At 44.5% G+C, this 18,053-nt stretch overlaps 1 protein-coding gene across 1 annotated transcript in view; it reads right to left on the bottom strand.

Annotated features, from left to right (window-relative positions):
- Positions 1 to 18,053, bottom strand: part of ADNP (activity dependent neuroprotector homeobox) — a 167,753-nt gene that overhangs the window by 11,619 nt on the left and 138,081 nt on the right. The window contains exon 3 of the mRNA XM_086932458.1: positions 13,292 to 13,384. Within this exon, the coding sequence (XP_086788584.1) occupies positions 13,292 to 13,384 (93 nt within the window). The remainder of the gene's footprint in view (positions 1 to 13,291; positions 13,385 to 18,053) is intronic.

Below are 18,053 nucleotides of genomic sequence, written 5' to 3'. Positions count from 1 at the left end.
ATTGATGGAGGCTCTCAAGTACTGTATGCATTGGACCGGAGTCGGGACAGACTTGGACATGTTGATGTGCAACCCCGGCTTGTTCAGTAGAACACATGTCTTCTGGAAGTGTGCTTGAGCTTCAGAGAAGGCGGAGGCCTTGATCAACCAGTCGTCCAGGTACGGGTAGACAAACACCTTGTTTTTCCGCAGGTGTGCCGCTACCACTGCCATGCACTTCGAGAACGTCCTGGGCGCAGACTTCAGCCCGAATGGCAGTACTGTGTATTGATAATGATTGGCGCTGACTTGGAATCGCAGGAACTTCCTGTGTTTCTGTGCAATGGGCACATGGAAGTACGCATCCTGTAGGTCTATAGCACAAAGCCAGTCTCCCTGCTGCAGCGGATGGTAAACCTGCTGCAACGACAGCATGCAAAATCTCTCTCTGCGAATCCACTTGTTTGCTTGCCGCAAGTCCAGAATGGGCCTGAACTCCTTCTCGTCTTTCTTGCGGACAACAAAGAACCTTGAGTACAGACCTCTTCCCCTTTGAGGCCGAGGTACGTCTTCTATCGCCCTTTTCCTTAATAGGATGTCGGCCTCTGCCTGGAGCTCGTTCAGCGGAAACTGCGAGCTCACCGGCGGAATAGCTGGAGGCGGGCTGGTGAACCGAAGACTATCCATTACAAACAATATTCAGCACCCACTTGTCCTGAGTAATTTTTCTCCACTCAGGCAGAAAAAATTGAATGCTTTCCCCCACCGGAGTGGGTGGGGGAAGTAAACGCTCAGGGCCTAGACCCAGCATCAGTGAGTAATCCCTGGTGGAAGAGCCTGTGTGGGACCTGGATCTGCGCCTCCTGTGGCGTCGTCTAGATCGAGATGACGACCGGCCACGGCTCCACGATCTCCCTCTCCAGCCGGAGCGGGAGCGCGATCTTCTTGGCCGATCCGCAGGCCTCGCAGGAGCAGGCGATGTTGGCCTGGCCGGGACCCTCGGCCGAGGTGTCCCCTTAAGAGGTGTTGGATAGCATGGTAACGAAGCCGTCCTGGGAGGAGGCACAGGTGGAGGAAAAAACACTTTAAAAAGTCTCCCCCACAAGAATATTTAAAACTTGGCAAAATGATAAAATAAATCAGTCTTGGTTAATGCGAATGGCTAGACTCTTGGCGTTGTTCCGCACAGCTGCTACCAAAAAGCTTGCAACCCCAAACATTACCCGAGTATTGTTTAACAGTTTCAGATAAATCAAAGCGGGTCTAACTTGTAGAAACCCAGCTTCCCCCAGTAACGGTTTTAAATAAGTTTTCCTGAGGTTGGCGTAATGCTCACAGAACATGATGAAATGCATTGTGTCTTGAGTAGAGAAGTTGTCGCAGCTACATGGTTGGGAGGTTCCTGGTCTACCCCAGACTGGGAAGTGACCTAACAATAAATAAATCATACCAAACCTGAATCTAATTAAAAGGTGTCGGTGAAACGGGATTGTGACAATTTTCAAATAAGGTTCTAGTGTCATAGATGTTAACAATGCATAATTGGCCCGGACACAAGGTTTCCTCATTTCCCGTTCTTCCCGTTCCAATTCTAACATGCCCAGGGCATTCTTCTTTACCCAGGTTAAATCTGCCTTCCTAATAAGCTCTGGTGATACATAAATGTCAGGGCGCCAGAGTTTAAAAAACATTAACTTTATGTACACTAACCAGGGTACCCTGTCCACCCTCTCTAGGCCCATGCAATCTCTCAGTATCAAATGGTTCAATGAGATCTCCTGATTCAACCAAGTATTAATCCACATCACCAGCGGGGCGACCCTCAGCTGATCACTCACGTGTCCCAGCCCCAATTCAGTATGAATTGAGAATGTGGGGGTAGACTGTGGGACCGCCAAGAGGGTTCGTAAAAATTTATTCTCGACTATCTGAATCTTCTCCTGAGATATATAGCCACAAAAAGAGGCCCCATACGTGGCAATAGCCAAACTTTTTTCTCTATATACCTTCAAAAGAGCCTCCATGGGTCTCCCCCCCCAAGCGTTTGGCAAAACCCATAAGTGCGGCCATTGATCTAGCAACAACGTTCGCCTTCTGCTTCTGCTGTGGGCCCCATGTGCCTTTCCCATCTAATAAAACCCCGAGGTACGTGAATACAGGTACCCTTGAGATTTTCGCACTATCGCAAAAAAAAGTTTACGTTTTTGCCCCCTTGGACGTTTTCCCACGATCATAACATGGGACTTAGAGTTGTTAACCATGAGGTCTAGGGAGTCCATAAATGTCCCAAAGGAATACAAGAGCCTCTGGAGACCAAGGCCCGTCCTAGCCAAGAGCACTGCATCGTCCGCGTACAAGAGGACCGGTATTGCAGACATTCCTATACGCGAACATCCAGTGAGGCGCCCTCCAGGTTTTTGTCCAAGGCATTTATATACATAGTGAAGAGGAGGGGTGCCAGGATGCAGCCCTGTCTGACCCCCCTCCTCGAACTAAAGTGACTAGTGCGTCCGCCCTCTCTCGTCACCCTAACTGATGCCGACAGCCCTTGATGGAGAGCAGCTAGAAAGTTTACCAGGGGAGGGTCAACCCCTAAACTTAATAACCCTGTCGATGCTAATGACGGAACGGTTCCGTCATCAGCGTCGGTTGAGCTGTGCTGATGACGGAACCGTTCCGTCATGACTCCGCCCGCGCAAGGCGGAGTCAGCATGGGCGGGGAATTCGCGCCGCACGGATGCGGTTAAAATGGCCCAGAGCTTCGCCCTGTTTACCAGGTCGAAGGCCGAGGAAAGGTCCATAAAACCTAAGTGAAGCAGCCAATCCTTAGCCTGAGTATATTTTCCTATCAGCATGCGTATGTTTTGACATTTTGGAGAGAACCCCTCTTTCCTCTAACCAATCCCTCAGCTGACTCAGAATGACTCTGCCCAAGATCTTAACTGCAGAGTCAATCAGCGAGATTGATCTATAGCAAGCGGGCTCATCCCTTCTGCCCTTTTTAAATACTGGCACTATAACAGAGGTTGCCCACGATGCCGGAAACCCATTTTCGCTAGTGGCGTTAAAAACAATTGTTAAAATGTTTGCCCAAAATTTTGGTAGGGTACTATAAAAGTCCGCTGGGACACCATCCGGGCCTGGGGCTTTGTAGTTCGACATTTCTAAAATTGCTTTAAGTACGTCCGCTTCTTGGAATAGAAGCGGGGGTCCACACTGTATGGGTTCGTAAGGTGTCGAGCGGTCCTCGATGGCGAACGCCTCCTCGACGGCGAACGCCTCATCGACGGCGAACGCCTCCTCGACGGCGAGGATCCCCTTGACGCCTATCTTCTCATCTTCGCCGACGGCGAGCGGCGGTGTCGCCTCGACGGCGAGCGCCGACGCCGGGCCTTTTCATGCAGTCGATGACTCGACGATGCTGTCGACGGTGGTCTGTTCAGCTCCCTCGACGCCAAACTTAGATGTTGCTTCTCCCCAGAGCCCCGGGGAGATGGGTAACAGACCGTTGTCATCCCCCTCGACGCCGCAGTCGACGCTGGCGGAGAATGGGGACGCTTGCTGGACTTCCTGCCCCTGGGGAGCCCCCCAGAGGCCTCAGCATGGGCAGTTGAAGCAGGCCCTGACCCACCTTGTGCCTTCTGACGTCTTTCCTCGAGGCCTTGGAGCCTGATCTTCATCCTCTCTCTCAGGGTCCTGGCAGAGAGGGTTTTGCAGATTTCACACTCCTCTGGGAGGTGAGAAGAGGGGAGGCAGACGATGCACACTCCATGTGGATCGGATTTGACCTTTTTTCTATCACACTCTGGGCAATTGTCAAATAAGCCAGGCATTTTGACAATATAGTGAAGAAAAAGGGCTTAGTACTTAACAACAAGCACTTCACAAAAGAAAAAGTGAAAAATCACCAAATAAACCCTTGAAAGGGAGAGCTCAATGCTCCAGGGTCCTGCTAGCAGGAGCCGGAAAAAAGAACTGAAAGTAAAAGGGACCTGCTGTGCATTCTGGGATACTGAGAGAGTTCTGGAAAGTTTTCTTAAATGCACAGTATCCTATTTCAGCCACATAATGGCAGCCTATGGGGCTTGTCTGTCCATACCTTCCTCTCTATCATTCCAGAGGCTTTTGCTGGTAGAGGCAAGTTTTCTCTGTGAGGAAACTGGGCAAGCTGTGCTGTTTGTGTGGTTATTTTGGTGGAATTTCTAGTTGAAGTACTGGACAGTGTAGCAGGTGGATATAGGCTGCATTATCTGTCTTTAAATTCTCTCTTAAGTGTCTTTGCAGTTCTGCATTTTTTGACAACTTAAGAGATTATTTTTGATTGCTCCGGGGTCCACGCACATGGGAGGGACTATTCACTAGATTATGACTATACACAGAGATCCCCTATTACAGAACTAGCATTTCTTATTTAAGAGTTCAATATTTGCAGAGTTTGCCAAAGGACTAAAAACCCTGTAGGACACCGAAAGAGATTCAGATGGCAGCAATGAAGTAGAGAAAAACAGAATCTAATGTAAGTATGCAGGCTAGCATCTATATTATGATGACATCAAAATAGCAAGCGAAGCTTTGGCTGGAGCCGAATGGTGGCAGTTGACAGTACCTGGGAGTTGTAGCTTGGGAACAAGCTTTCCAGGTCATGCTGAAGTCTGTAAGGAGTATTCATAAAGACGAGGAATCGGTGGAAACATGTAACCATCAGAAGTGGTAGTTCTATAGTGATCTTTAACCAAAGGTGACAGAGGGCAGATGTGCACTAGATGACTATCCTCAAATAAGAAACGCATCTCATGTGGGCAACAAACATGGCTCAAAGCTAAGTCTCTAATACTAGTGGACGCACTTCCTATCCCTCGTGGCTCACACACACACTGTTCAGTCATTCCTTCTGCCTCCTCCCGCCCCACTGTGAGCATGGTTACTTCATTTGTTGAGTGATTCTGAATGAATTCCAATGGAATGTGGACAGGTAATTTACAAGTATTCAATAGCAGAACCTTTTTCAACAAGGTGCCTTGACTGAAATAGAATGAATGAACAAGCCCTGTACATAAAGGCGCCCGCCCTCCTTTTAAGTTGCGTGAAGAGGGCCCAGTTTAATTTAAGGAAAGGACTAGCCTGGTCTTGAGGTACTCGCAAGAAATGTGTTAGGGCTAACTAGCCATTTACAATCTAATGGCTAATCTGCCACTCTACCAAGAAATGCAGTTATTCAGCTTCACACTGAGCAGGTGAAAGCACTTGTGCGTCAGTCATTCTGTGCAATTGTAGTCATGATCAGCGGGGTGTGGAAGGTCAACCAGGGAAGGATGCATTCTGTATTAGACAGTTACTACATAATATTAATCAAACCCCACTTTGATGAGAAGAAAGCCAACATGTAATAGAGGCCATACTCTGGGTGACAATTTAGAAAGGAATATGCTACTTACCAGTATGCATTTGTTCTTGGCATAGAAGGCTGCAGAGTGGTACATTTATGAATAGATCGCCATCTGGTGTTGGGCTCGGATGATTGCACTTGATTTTCTCTTGGAAAAGTCTTTTTGTCGTCACAAGACCGATGACTCCTCATTTGGGTGCTAGTGCGCATGGGCATCGGCTCCATCCTTAGATTGTTTTGCCATAGTAGGGTTAGATGGAGTAGTATGATAGAATACAGAAAGAGATGCCCATGTAAGTGTATCTAAATAAGATAGTGTTGGAACAGACACAGGTTCCCAGGGAGGGCATGTACCACTCTGCAGCCCTCTATGCCAAGAACAAATGCATACTGGTAAGTAGCATATTCCGTTCGAGGCATATGGGCAGCAGATGGTACATTTATGAATAGACTATACAGCAGTTACCTCCCTAGCGGTGGTCACCAGTGTCTGTTGCAACAGTTTGAAATAAAGTTTTTAGTACAGCCTGGCCCACTCTAGCCTGTTGTGTTACCACATCAACACAGTAGTGTTTTGTGAAGGTATGCTGTGTAACCCAAGTTGCTGCTTTGCATATGTCATCTAGGGGAATGTTTCCTAAGAATGCTTTTATGTAACATATTTGTATACATTTTACAATCCACCTGGCAATGCCTGCTTTAGAGATAGGATTGCCCCCTTATGTGTTGGGGAAAACGCTACAAATAGTTGTTTGGTTTTTCTGAAAGTTTGTGTTCTTTCTATGAAATACAATATTGCCCTTTTGACATCTAATGTATGTAGGGCCCTTTCTGCTACCGTTTGTGGTTTTGGAAAGAAGACTGGTAGTTCCACTGGTTGATTGATGTGGAATGATGAAATTACTTTAGGCAAGAAATTTGGGTTTGTTCTAAGAACCACTTTATTTTGGTGTAACTGTAGGAATGGTTCTTGTATTGTGAATGCCTGTAACTCACTCACTCTTCTGAGGGAGGTAATGGCTATAAGAAAGGCCACCTTCCATGTAAGGAATTGTATTCCACACTTATGCATAGGTTCGAAAGGTGGTCCCATTAGTCTGGTGAGTACTATGTTGAGATTCCAGACCGGGGAAGGCGGTAGTCTTGGTGGAATGACTCTTGAGGCCTTCCATGAAGGCTTTTATTGCTGGCACTCTAAACAGGGATAGATGTTGCCTGTTTTGCAGGTACACTGCTATAGCTGCAAGATGTACTCTAAGGTAGGTGTAAGCAAGGTTACATTGCTGTAAGTGTAGTAAGTAGCAAATAATATTTTTTGTGAATGCGTCCAGAGGGTTGATGTTGTTACTGTTACAGTATACAGCAAACCTTTTCCACTTTGCTGCATAGCATGCTCTGGTGGTAGGACGTCTTGCTTGCTTAATGATTTCCATACAGTTTTGTAGGTAAATTCAAGTATCCAAATTCTATGACCTCAGGAGCCAGATCGCTAGGTTAAATTGTTTGGGATCTGGGTGCATTATTTCTCCATGGTTCTGTGTAAGGTGCATGGGTAATATTCTTAACTTCTGATGTGGCACCTGTGAGAGTTGCAGGAGCGTGGTGAACCACGGCTGTCGTGCCCACGTGGGTGCTACTAGTATCATGGTCATTGAATGTTGTTGCAGTTTTCGAACCACTAATGGAATTAGTGGGAGAGGGGGAAAAGCGTATGCAAATTTGTTGGACCAATTTATCCATAATGCATTGCCCTGCGACAGGTGGTGTGGGTACCTGGATGCGAAGCTTTGGCATTTTGCGTTCTGATGAGTGGCAAAGAGATCTATCTCTGGCTGTCCCCATCTTTGGAAGAATGGCTTCAGTATTTGGTCGTGCAGTTCCCATTTGTGTATTTGTTCTGACTCTCTGCTTAAGATGTCTGCTATCTGATTTTGAACTCCTGGTAGGTGTTCGGCTAACAGATAGATGTTTTGAGGAATGGCCCATCTCCAAATCTCCTGCGCTAGTCTGGATAGTTGGAGAGAGTGTGTCCCCCCTGTTTTTGAATATAATACATTGCTGTCATGTTGTCTGTTCTGATCAGGACTGCTTTGTTGAGAATCTGCATTTGAAAAGCTTTTAATGCTAGAAACACTGCTAGTAGTTCTAGATGATTGATGTGCAGTCTTTTTTGCTGTACACTCCATCTTCCCTGTACTGTATATTTCTCCATATGCGCTCCCCATCCGGTGAGGGATGCACCGCTGTTAGTATCACTTGTGGAATTGGTTCTAGGAACGACTGCCCCTTGGAAATGTTTGTTATGATCCACCACTTCAGAGAGCAATGTGTGCGGTCGTCTACCAACACCAGATCTGTAATCTGACCTTGAGCCTGATTCCACTGTGTTGCTAGACATTCTTGCAGCGGACGCATCTGTAGTCTGGCATATGGTATTAGCAGTATGCAAGAGGACATCATCCCTAATGGCTGCATGAACACTCGAGCTGTTAATGAGTGTTGTGGTTGAAATCTTTGAATCAATGTGAGCATTGTTTGAATCCTGACTGGATTGGGTTATACTCTGGCTTTTTATGTGTCTATAGTAGCCCCTAGATATTGTTGAACTCTGTTTGGTTGCAGGTGTGATTTTGTGTAGTTCACCGTAAACCCTAGCTGGTGCAGCAAATGAATGTATTTTTGTGTGTTTTGAAGACATTCTTTTTGTGATTTGGCCTTTATTAGCCAGTCGTCCAAGTAAGGGAAGACATGTATTTGTGGTCTGCTTAGGTGAGCTGCAACCACTGCTAAGCATTTTGAGAACACCCTTGGTGCTGTTGTGACCCCAAACGGAAGGACTTTGAACTGATAATGTTGTCCTTCTACGACAAACCTGAGGTATTTCCTGTGGGCTTTGTGAATTGGGATATGAAAGTAAGCGTCTTTTAGATCCAGTGTAGAAAGAAAGTCCCCTTTCTTCAGTAAAGGAAGTTTGTTCTTGGATGTAGCTGTGGCAGTCGAGATTTTCGGCGCCAGTGCTACCTTCGAGGACTTCAACTCTGTTTTTCGAGAGTCTGCCTCAGATTGTCGAGGCTCTGTTGGGGCTTTAGGGGTCGTCGACTCTCCTACCTCTTTAGAAGTCTTCTTATCGGTCTCTACGACAGTGTAGCGGTCGTCTTCTCTGGCGACGTTATCCTGCTCGTCACTCGAGAACCCCAGGTCCCGAAGGGACGGCTGTTGACTTTTGCCCTGCATGTTGTAGTTGTCCCGTCTCTGTCGCTCTCTAACCTGGAGAGTCTTTGGTGTGAAGGCGGAGCAGGCGTTGCAGTCCTTGCTCTCGTTGTCGACCGGAAGGCAGAGGTTGCAAACCGGGTGTTGATCCTTCTGCGCCTATTTGTGGTGGCAGTTACGGCAGAATTTAAAAGGTGTGTTGTCCATGTCGCATGTTCAGGGGGCCCCCTGTGCGCATCCTCCGTTGGACGTCGAAGTTCTTCGAAGTTCTCCTTCCTCTTCGTCGTCCCGGCTCGAGGTTGTTATCCCTCGTCGTCTTTTCAGGCTTTTTCTTGCAGTGGCTTCTCAGTGTCTTCTTTCCCTCCAAAACTCTGGAGCCCCTCGTGGAACGATCCAGACCCAACGGCGGAAAAAAGAATCTGAAGATGGCGCCCAAGGGTGGGAGCTTCCGCAGGAAGCGTGCCGACGTCACGAGAAGGACATCAAAAGGTGGGAAGTTGACGCCCACCTCGGCTACAAAAAAAACAAAAACAAAAAATAAATAAAAGGCTACGATTCCGGACCAAACCACTAGACCGCGGAATAATGCACAGCATAGTGAATCCAGGAAGATTCCAGCTGCAAAACTACTACTATCAATTTTGTGAATACTCAAGTGGCACTGGTGAGCCCGAAAGAGAGCAATACTAACTGAAAGTGCCCGTGGCCCACCATGAACAGCCAGTAGCATCTATGGGGCTTGCAGAACAAAAAGTGAAAGTAGGTTTTCTGCAGTTTCAGTGCCACCACAATCTCCAGGATTGGAGGAGAAAGAAAGAAAGAAAGGGGTCAACATGAGAATCTTAAATTTGTACTTTCGCAGTTAAGTGTTGAGAGGGTGAAGATCCAAAATAGGTCTGAAGGCATAATGAAGGACGGAGGAGTAAAATACAGTCCCTACTTCAGAGGCTACTACCATCTCTATGGCTCTTTTAACCAACACAGACTGCACCGCTGAAGCAAAATGGGCAGGAGGAGAAAGCTGCGGCGATATGACTGTTGTGGTAGGCCGAAAGGTAATGATAGGGCTCTGTTGGATAATGTCAAGGACCCAACTGTTGGATGTAATGTAATACTACCCCGGGAAGAAGTGGCTGACCATGCTTCCTACCGGATGGCTGTGTGCGGTTAAGTGTGCACTAAAGAGGTTTGAGATAGTTGCTGGATGGGTGGGGTTTCTGACATACACCGTCCCGGATGGCCTGGTTGTGGTCTGTGGGGCCCACAGTGCTGACCTCAAAAGGGCTAGGAGGCCCGCTGTGCAGGACAGGGGGGCCCGATGCGGTTGATAAGGCAAGCCCATGGCATATCCACGGAAAGAGGGGAACGGTTGGAGAGACTGTCACATAGAGTCGAAAGGCCCAAAAAGTCTACTATGGCTTAGGGCAGAGCCCACCTTTTCACAAAACCGGTGGGAACCATCAAAGGACATGTCCATCAAGGAAACCTGGATGGCCCGGGAAACACCTATGGCTCTCATTCATGCAATGCAGTGGAGCACCATACTCTGTAGAGCATTGGCTGAAGCAGATGACAAAAAAGGCCCATCTTGAATAGTTTGGGCCACAGAAGCCTGTAAGGCTTCTAGGACTGCTGCCAAGATCACACCAGACATGTACCACAGCAGCACACCTGTAGCGCCCAAGTAGGAAACTGGCACTGACCGACCTCAAGGCAAGGCTGGCTGAGGAAAACAATTGTTCACCAAAAGTTTCAATATGTTTGGACACCCTGTCAGCAGGGGTAGTCAGAAAGGTGTTACGGTTGAACTCTGCTGGTGGATGCCTGTACCACCAAACTTTCAGGAGTTGGATGTTCGTTCAAGAAATCAAAGTTGCCTGGTACTGGTCTATGGCAACAAGTGACTTGTCGATTGACCTGAGGGAGCAAGAGCATTGTTTAATCTAAAATGCTAAACAGTGAGTCAGGGAGAGCTACGATGAAGGGTAGGAGAGTTTCAGTTAGTTACTGGCCAGGCTGAAGGACCTCAATGAACACATCTATTTTTACCACCACAGTTAGGAGGTCAAGGACGGCAAAAGCCCTTCTATTTTTAGTTGTGAAATAAATACTTTCTTTCCTTAGTCACTGGCTCAGTTAGGGAAACCAATTTAATTAAGAGCCACAATATCCAAAAGACTGACATCTTGTAGGTCCATGTACCAAATGAATTCATCATATTGGGACTCTATACTATTTCCGCTATTGTCATTTCCATATGGCTGGCTCTGGTCAGAGTCTGGGCCAAAAAGGTGGTTTGGTGTCTGTGCACGTTGTGCAGCAGTGGAATAGTGTCCCTCCGATGGACTTAGTATTGACTGCGCAACATCAAGATCTGGGCTAGGCCTCTGGTGGCGTCGTGATGGAGTTGGATACTATAATAGGTTGCAGCCCCTCCTCCAGTGCCTTTGACGTTCAAGGGAATGGCACAGATTTCAGTGCAGAGTTGACACCAACTCAGAGGTGAAACCCTAAGTGGGATCAATGGGCATAGCGATAAACTGTGCCCAGGACGGATAGCCAACAGTAATCTGATCGGAGATTCCTGCAAATCTTTAGGGCCCAAAGACACGCCAGAAGCATGCTAAACATCTGCAGCATGGTCTCCCTAAAGGCTTCGATCACCTATAACGTCGCTGGTGGACCTGGAATTCATGGTGCATCAGGACGAAGGATGGAATCAGCTCCTCAGTGGAACCAGACCAAGAGACACAACACCATTGCACCGTCACAGGAGGAGGAGAATGGCTGGATGGGGCTGCAACTTTCTTGGACTTATTTTTTTTTAATTAGACTTTCCTTAAGACTTCGATTGCAACGAAGATCTGATTAGGATCTGAAATCTTGAGTTTTTATAGAACGGGACCTGCATGGACCCTTGCGAAGCTTTTTAGTTCTTTCTGATAGCTACTGGATTCATCTGGGCACTGTGGTCGCAAGCCTTGCAGCCTGCGACACCTAAACACCAAAGGCACAACTTGTGTGTGTGGTGGGGCCGGATCATTCAGAGACCTCTATATGTGGCAGTCTCTACAAGTTTTAACCATGTGGTTTTAGAGGGAGACAATCCCTTGCAGCGTGGAAATGTTTTGATGAAAAATCTCTCTTCACAGAATGAAGGGGCGAAGCGGAGCTCTGGACCAGGGAGTGAAGGGGGAATAAAGAAGTAATACCTGCATGCATGGGTGGTAGTTACATGAAACTCTGCTTGCAAATTCCGAAGGGAAAAATGCTTAGCACGGAGTAGCATGATGCCACCTATCGGCATGCGCTTGCCCCACTTTAACAGTTTTCCTGATCCAGTCTAGAATTTAAGGACCTTCACAAGATGAGGAATCTGTGGTTAGAAGTATCCATTAGAATTTAGGTAAATCATTTGATAACAGTAAGAGGTAAAACCACTTGTTGCAGTCCAGGAAACTTAAATTTTCCAGTCTCTGGGACAGTGATTAATTTTGTCACTCAATTAATTAACCCCAGTAAATGCATGATAAATATTTACTAAAGTGTGTATCCATTACAACTTATAGTACAGGAGTCTGAGGCACTAACTTACAAGTGGGGGAAAAGATTTTCAGTAGTGCACTGGGCTTATATCGAAGTATCTTACATTTTGTTGGCCATAAAGAATTAAGTCTCAGTTACCCGGAAGTAGTAATAACATTGGTGCTTCTTGTATTGATCTGTGTTGTCTAATCTGGAGTCTCATTTGAACTGCGAGATCATCCTAGCCTGCATGCATAAATTAATATACATGTATGATGTATGTTCCGATTAAGGGCTAATTGAGCTGCATCTGACCCCTGGAAGATCGTGAGTTCAAACAAGATTTGGGCAATGGAGTAAAATAAATTGAGAGTAAAGTTATCTAGTATTCTTAAAACACTTTGGGCCTAGTCATAGGTAGGATTTGATTCCAATTTGATTGAGTGGAATATATTAAGATTTAGAATGAGCATTGCACACCACATCTTTTTCTGAAAGGTGGGAGCCTGATGATTCTTCAATCCTGTGGCCAGCTGTTAGCAGTTCAGTACAAACCTTGATACACTTTCTTTGTGAGTTTTCCAAATCTGTACTTATCTAGCTTCTTAAAAACAAGGTAATTTCACTGGTCATTTATATTTTCAAATATTATCCACTCCTCTGACATGCTATGGGCTGCTTATTAATTATGACTTAATAGACGTATACTCGGGGACTACTTTATAAAATTAATTTCTTCTTTGATGGGGATAGCTGTTATTGTTTAATTCATTCGGTTATAGTGATTATTTAGTGCTTAATTTTCTCAATTAAGCATGCGTGTGCACTTTTGTTATTTGATGTTTTTTTTAAACCAAAATAAGCTTTGATAGATTATTAGGGTGTAAAAAGTACAGGAGCCATGAAATATTTAAAGTTGTAGGAGTTGATAATAAAGTTGGTGTTAGGGGTAGAGAAGGGAACAATTCGATTACTACTTACACTTTCTGAACCTACTTTTTTGGGGTCCTGAACTCTGTTATACTAACATGCATCAAAGTAGCAAAATCATGGATAATTTGGTTTGTAGCATGGATACTTTCAAAAGTGAATGTACAATGAACAGCAACGCTAGCAAATAAAAGCAATGTTTTACAGTGTACCTATTTCGAACAATGAAACTGTAGCAAATAAAAAGGGAACATTTCAAACCTGATTTTTAGTAAGTGTGGGATCCCATAATCCTACATCATCCCATGTAGTGTTCTTCACATAAAAGTCATTTGGTTCAAATGATTTGAAATCCTGAAAGGTATAAGGTAAAACAGTTTATAAGCAAAAGGTTGCATGTTTGATTCAATGTACTTCAAGTTATATACCTGCATTTATTAGCTGTCCGTTTAATGAAGATTAGCCTTGAATGCCTACTCCATACAGTATACATTGAGTCCACTACTTCGTGGAGCACTACGCAACAACCACATTGTGGGACACTAAATTATAATTTTTTGTTCAACATTTTTTCTCAGTTATTTGCATAATCAAACAAGTGAGACACTGTGATAACAAAAAGGAACAGTTGTACATAAACATGGAGTCAATATCGCAAACAAAGTTGAATGAGCACAAACAGAAACAGACCAAATAGGAAGAGAGGAAATAAGGAAAAAGAGGGGGAAAAATACATACGGAAAACGAGAGCAAAGAAGTAGGGATAGGTTGAGTTACAGGTACAATATACTAATCTCATCTTTACAGCACACAATTGAATATAACAGTAAGCAGTTAAGTTCTCATATTAACGAACGAGAGTAAGCTAATTACCCAGTTATGGTCTCACTAAATGCGAGTAAGCTAATTACCTATCCGCTTCAAGTTGATTTATTCGGCAAATGGAAAATAATTAGGTTGGAGTGATCAACAAACCATTGTTGCAACTAGACGAAGTGAAGGAATAGTTATTTGAAGGTAGTTTGGTGTAAAGAATAGTAGTATCATGTGAGTTTATGTTGCTTTTGTGTATTTCTGACTCCCAATCTTCGTTAATTTTGTAGGTGTTTAGTAGATTTTGGCGAGAGCAGCTTGGAGGCCATGGAGAGTATGTGGCTAGACTTACTTAAGTTGGAAATAAGTAAGGATTGAAATGGATCCTTAATAAAGACTGAGTACTTAGATAGCTGTAGCTTTAGTTTTAGAAACTTGTAGAGGTCTAGGTTATTTAATAGAGAACATTTTTGGAACCTGGAGAAGGGGAGTGGAGCAGTGTCAGTTTATAGGTGTTTAAATAGGTTAATAACTTTCTGCCACCAATCATACCATTGAATTGGTTTTTCGTCAAGTTAATTTTTCGGGTTGTGCCAAAGGGAAGCCAAATTGGTTTTCTGATTTTTATTTCAGAGAAGTAGCCCATTCTTAATAAAGCATTTTTAGTGTTATGATGCATTTAGAGTGCGGAGGATGGGAATTTTTCATCGCCAGACATGTAATAATGGGTCTGTCTTCTAGTAAGGACTTCTTCAAATCAATCCATATTGGTGTGTAGCCTACCTCATTAGTAAATTATTTAATGCCTTATTTGAAAAGGAATGCAGCTTGGTAATTCTTGAAGCTAGGAAGGCCAATACCATCCATGTCTTTAAGTAGATGGAGGTTAAGTGAGATTCTTGGATTTTTATTTTGCCATAAGAATTTGTTAAATATTATGTCCGTTCTACAGAGGAAGTCTTTAGAGATTGTCAGCGCGAGCGTACTAATTAGATATTTGATAAGTTGGAGTCATAATTTTCAGAGTTTCAGCTCTTCCCCAACCAGGAAAACAATGTGAGTGACCAATCGTTTAGTAATGCCTTAATCTTTTTGAGGGTAAATGATTCATGGTGTTTGATGATGTAGATAAAAGACCGAAGTCTCCTAACATTTCTTTAGATCTGGTTATTTAAGGGTGATGCCTGAAACCGGTCCCAGGAAGCTTGTTTTCCAGTCCAAGGAGGACCTGGCCTGGCAGTTCGGGTTGGACTGTTCCCATGGGGAACAGGATCAGGGCTGGGTCCAAACTGGAATGGCGTGGTGAGCAAAATAACAATGGATAAAACCCAGATCTGTATATGTAAGGAAGAAGGGGTATCCCCGACTAGAGTTCCTAATTCGGGATGGGTATGGTATTTGAAAAGAAATAATTAGGAACTAATATTTAAACAAAGGACATAAGCGGACTAGTGACAGCACAAACTGTGATTATACAAAATGCATGGTACAAAATTATTTTATTAAATATTCATTATGGTAAAAAAACATTGTTGTTTAAGTATACATGATTATTGTGTGCATGCCTCCATTATATATGTGACTTTATCTACATATACAGACATATATTGTTAAATCTTATACATATTTCATGATTGACAAAGCGGAGGTTTGTTTTGGCACATATGTACATTAAAACATGGCTAAGTATGTCTTCTACGCGCGTTTCGGCTGAGGGCCTTCGTCAGGGAGCCATGTAGGTATCCAAGTGGACCTTTAATGTGTTTTATCTATCTGTTTCCGGTTTTCTATTTTCACATCTCTTGCTATTTAAGAGTGAGCTTCCAGTATTAAGCTGTGAGGAACCTCCTATTTGATGTGGGGCTACGTGCTGCTGATGCCCAGTAGGTGATGTGTTGATAACCTGTATATTGGGATTAGTGGTTCTCAAGGTGGGGGTCTGTTGATGGTTCTGGTCGCATTGGCAGTCTTAGCTTCGCGTCAATTGCATTTACATTGGGGATCTGTAGGCTTCTGGGCGCTGACACGCAGGTGCCCTCATGTTGATGGCAGTGCGGAGGCGCTTGGAGTCACTGATGTTTTTCTTGTGCTCGCCTTCCGATTGGGGGGTCCTGGCGGCGACTATACGGATAGCACCCAGATCTGTCACTGGGGGTGAATGTTTGACAATGTTCAACAGTGCATCCATTATCTTTTTGTGATGCATATTTAAGAGTTTAAACTCAGATTTATCTTTTGATCGAGTAGTCCAAGACTAAGGAAATTTTGATTGATGGCATTAAAGCGGTAATAGAGGAGGGAGCGATTTTAGTGACAACTAGGATCTTGTCTACGTAGGCAGTCGTTTTTATAGTGTTTTTTCCCAAATTTGACACCTGGTATTAATCAGTTTTCCCTCAGGTTGTGAAGGAAAGCCTCTTGAGAAAAGGAGGGGGGCTGCATCCAGCTCTAACCATAGCAATCTGTTAGTAGAATAGTTCCATTCTCATTCTTATAAGTTGTTCACCCAAGTTGAATTTCTTGCGAACTGAGTTTACCAAAAGTTTTTTCTGGGTCTAATGTAATAGCTATTGTTGGGGTGTAGAGAGTTTTGGCTTTTTAAATGATGTGGCATCATCATAAGATAATGTATTTTTTAAGAATCCAACTTGAGATGTACTTTTGTAATCTGGGGGATAGTATCATTGCATAGAGCTTACAGTCCAAGTTTAATACTAAAATTGGTCTCTAGTTTTTTGGTAACATTGCATCCTTCCCTTCCTTAGGAATAACAGTTATGATAGCCTCTGCTGGTGTGCCTGAGACCTGGCTGGTATTAGAAAAATGTGTGAATAGATTCAATAAAGGGGGGAGGGGAGTAACAGTAGAGGAAAAAGTTATAATAAATTATGTAATGTACCTGTTTGGCCATGGGGCTTTGCTGGTTGTGCTTTTTCATTTCGTTTTTATAATTCCTCCTTCAAGATAGGTCCATTTATTCCATCCCCTCATTTGTCAGTTTAAGTAATCTAGCATTACGGAGATATAGGCCACATTTTCTTTTATCTTTTGAGGTATTAGGAGGCTTTGAGCCAACCATGTTATCGGTACCACTGGTGGGGTGGGGATTGGTTTCGATATGATTCATTGGCAAGATATGGATGCCTGGAGATGGAAAATATGTGATAGCAAGTCATAACTCTTTGCTTTTTTGTTACCACTCCACTACGTTTATGTATGTATGTATTGCGACTTATATAGCGCACGTATCACCCGAAGGCATCAAGGCGCTTGCCTTGGGAACCCGTCCTGGCTTTTTCCCTGTGAGATAGCCCCTACTGGGCATCCCCAAGGTGAAAGCCAGGCATCACGCAGCGGGTGTGCCGCCTTAGTGGAGATTAAGCAAGCTATTGCCCAGAGTTGCAGCGTGGGACACCCCATGATTAGAATAGGCACGAGGCGAGAATTATCGAGCCCCTGGACATTTTTGGGCTCAGGACCCTGCCGCGTCGGGAATCGAACCCTGGTCCCGGGCCAGACCTCTGCATCAGGGTCTGCCGCTCTAATCAGTGATTCAGAAAAGGGGGTGGTGATGAACAGAGTGTCTGAATTAAGCAGACCACTCTTACCCGGTCCAAAGATCAGGGCTTGATCCATCACCGTTATTTAGCTCACTGCACCATCCCAGCTCAGAACCTGGCTATATGCATATCAGTCTGTCCCTGGCCCAGTGCATCAAGGGAACAGGGCAGACTAAACTACCAAGCCAATTCTTCACCAGAAAGGAGACAAGCTTCCGGGGACCGGTTTCTGGCATTTCAGCCGTCGTCGGCCCGGCTTGCTTGAATCCTGATGGTGCAGTGAGCTAGGGACTCATGTCGGAGTATACTCTGCCACACCTATAGTGGCCAAAAACGATTCAGAAAAGGGGCGGGTGATGAACAGAGTGTCTGAATTAAGCAGACCACTCTTACCCAGTCCAAAGATCAGGGCTTGATCCATCACCGCTCTAATCAGTGAGCCACACTTCTCCTGGGGTGGGGAGGACCTGACCGGTAAGGCGGAAAATACCTCGAGGTAAATGGACATGTATTAATACTTAATGAGAATTTTATTTGAAAAAAATTACAATTACAGTAAATGTGATTATATAAAGCGATAATTATAATAGTAATCATGATTATATTAAGTACCTCAAGCAAAATCTATAAGTGTTTTAATTAATTTGTTT

Source organism: Lissotriton vulgaris, chromosome 7, assembly GCF_964263255.1.
Source record: "Lissotriton vulgaris chromosome 7, aLisVul1.2, whole genome shotgun sequence".
In the NCBI taxonomy this organism is placed as follows: Eukaryota; Metazoa; Chordata; class Amphibia; order Caudata; family Salamandridae; genus Lissotriton; species Lissotriton vulgaris.
This window is presented reverse-complemented; position numbering and strand designations above follow the sequence as displayed.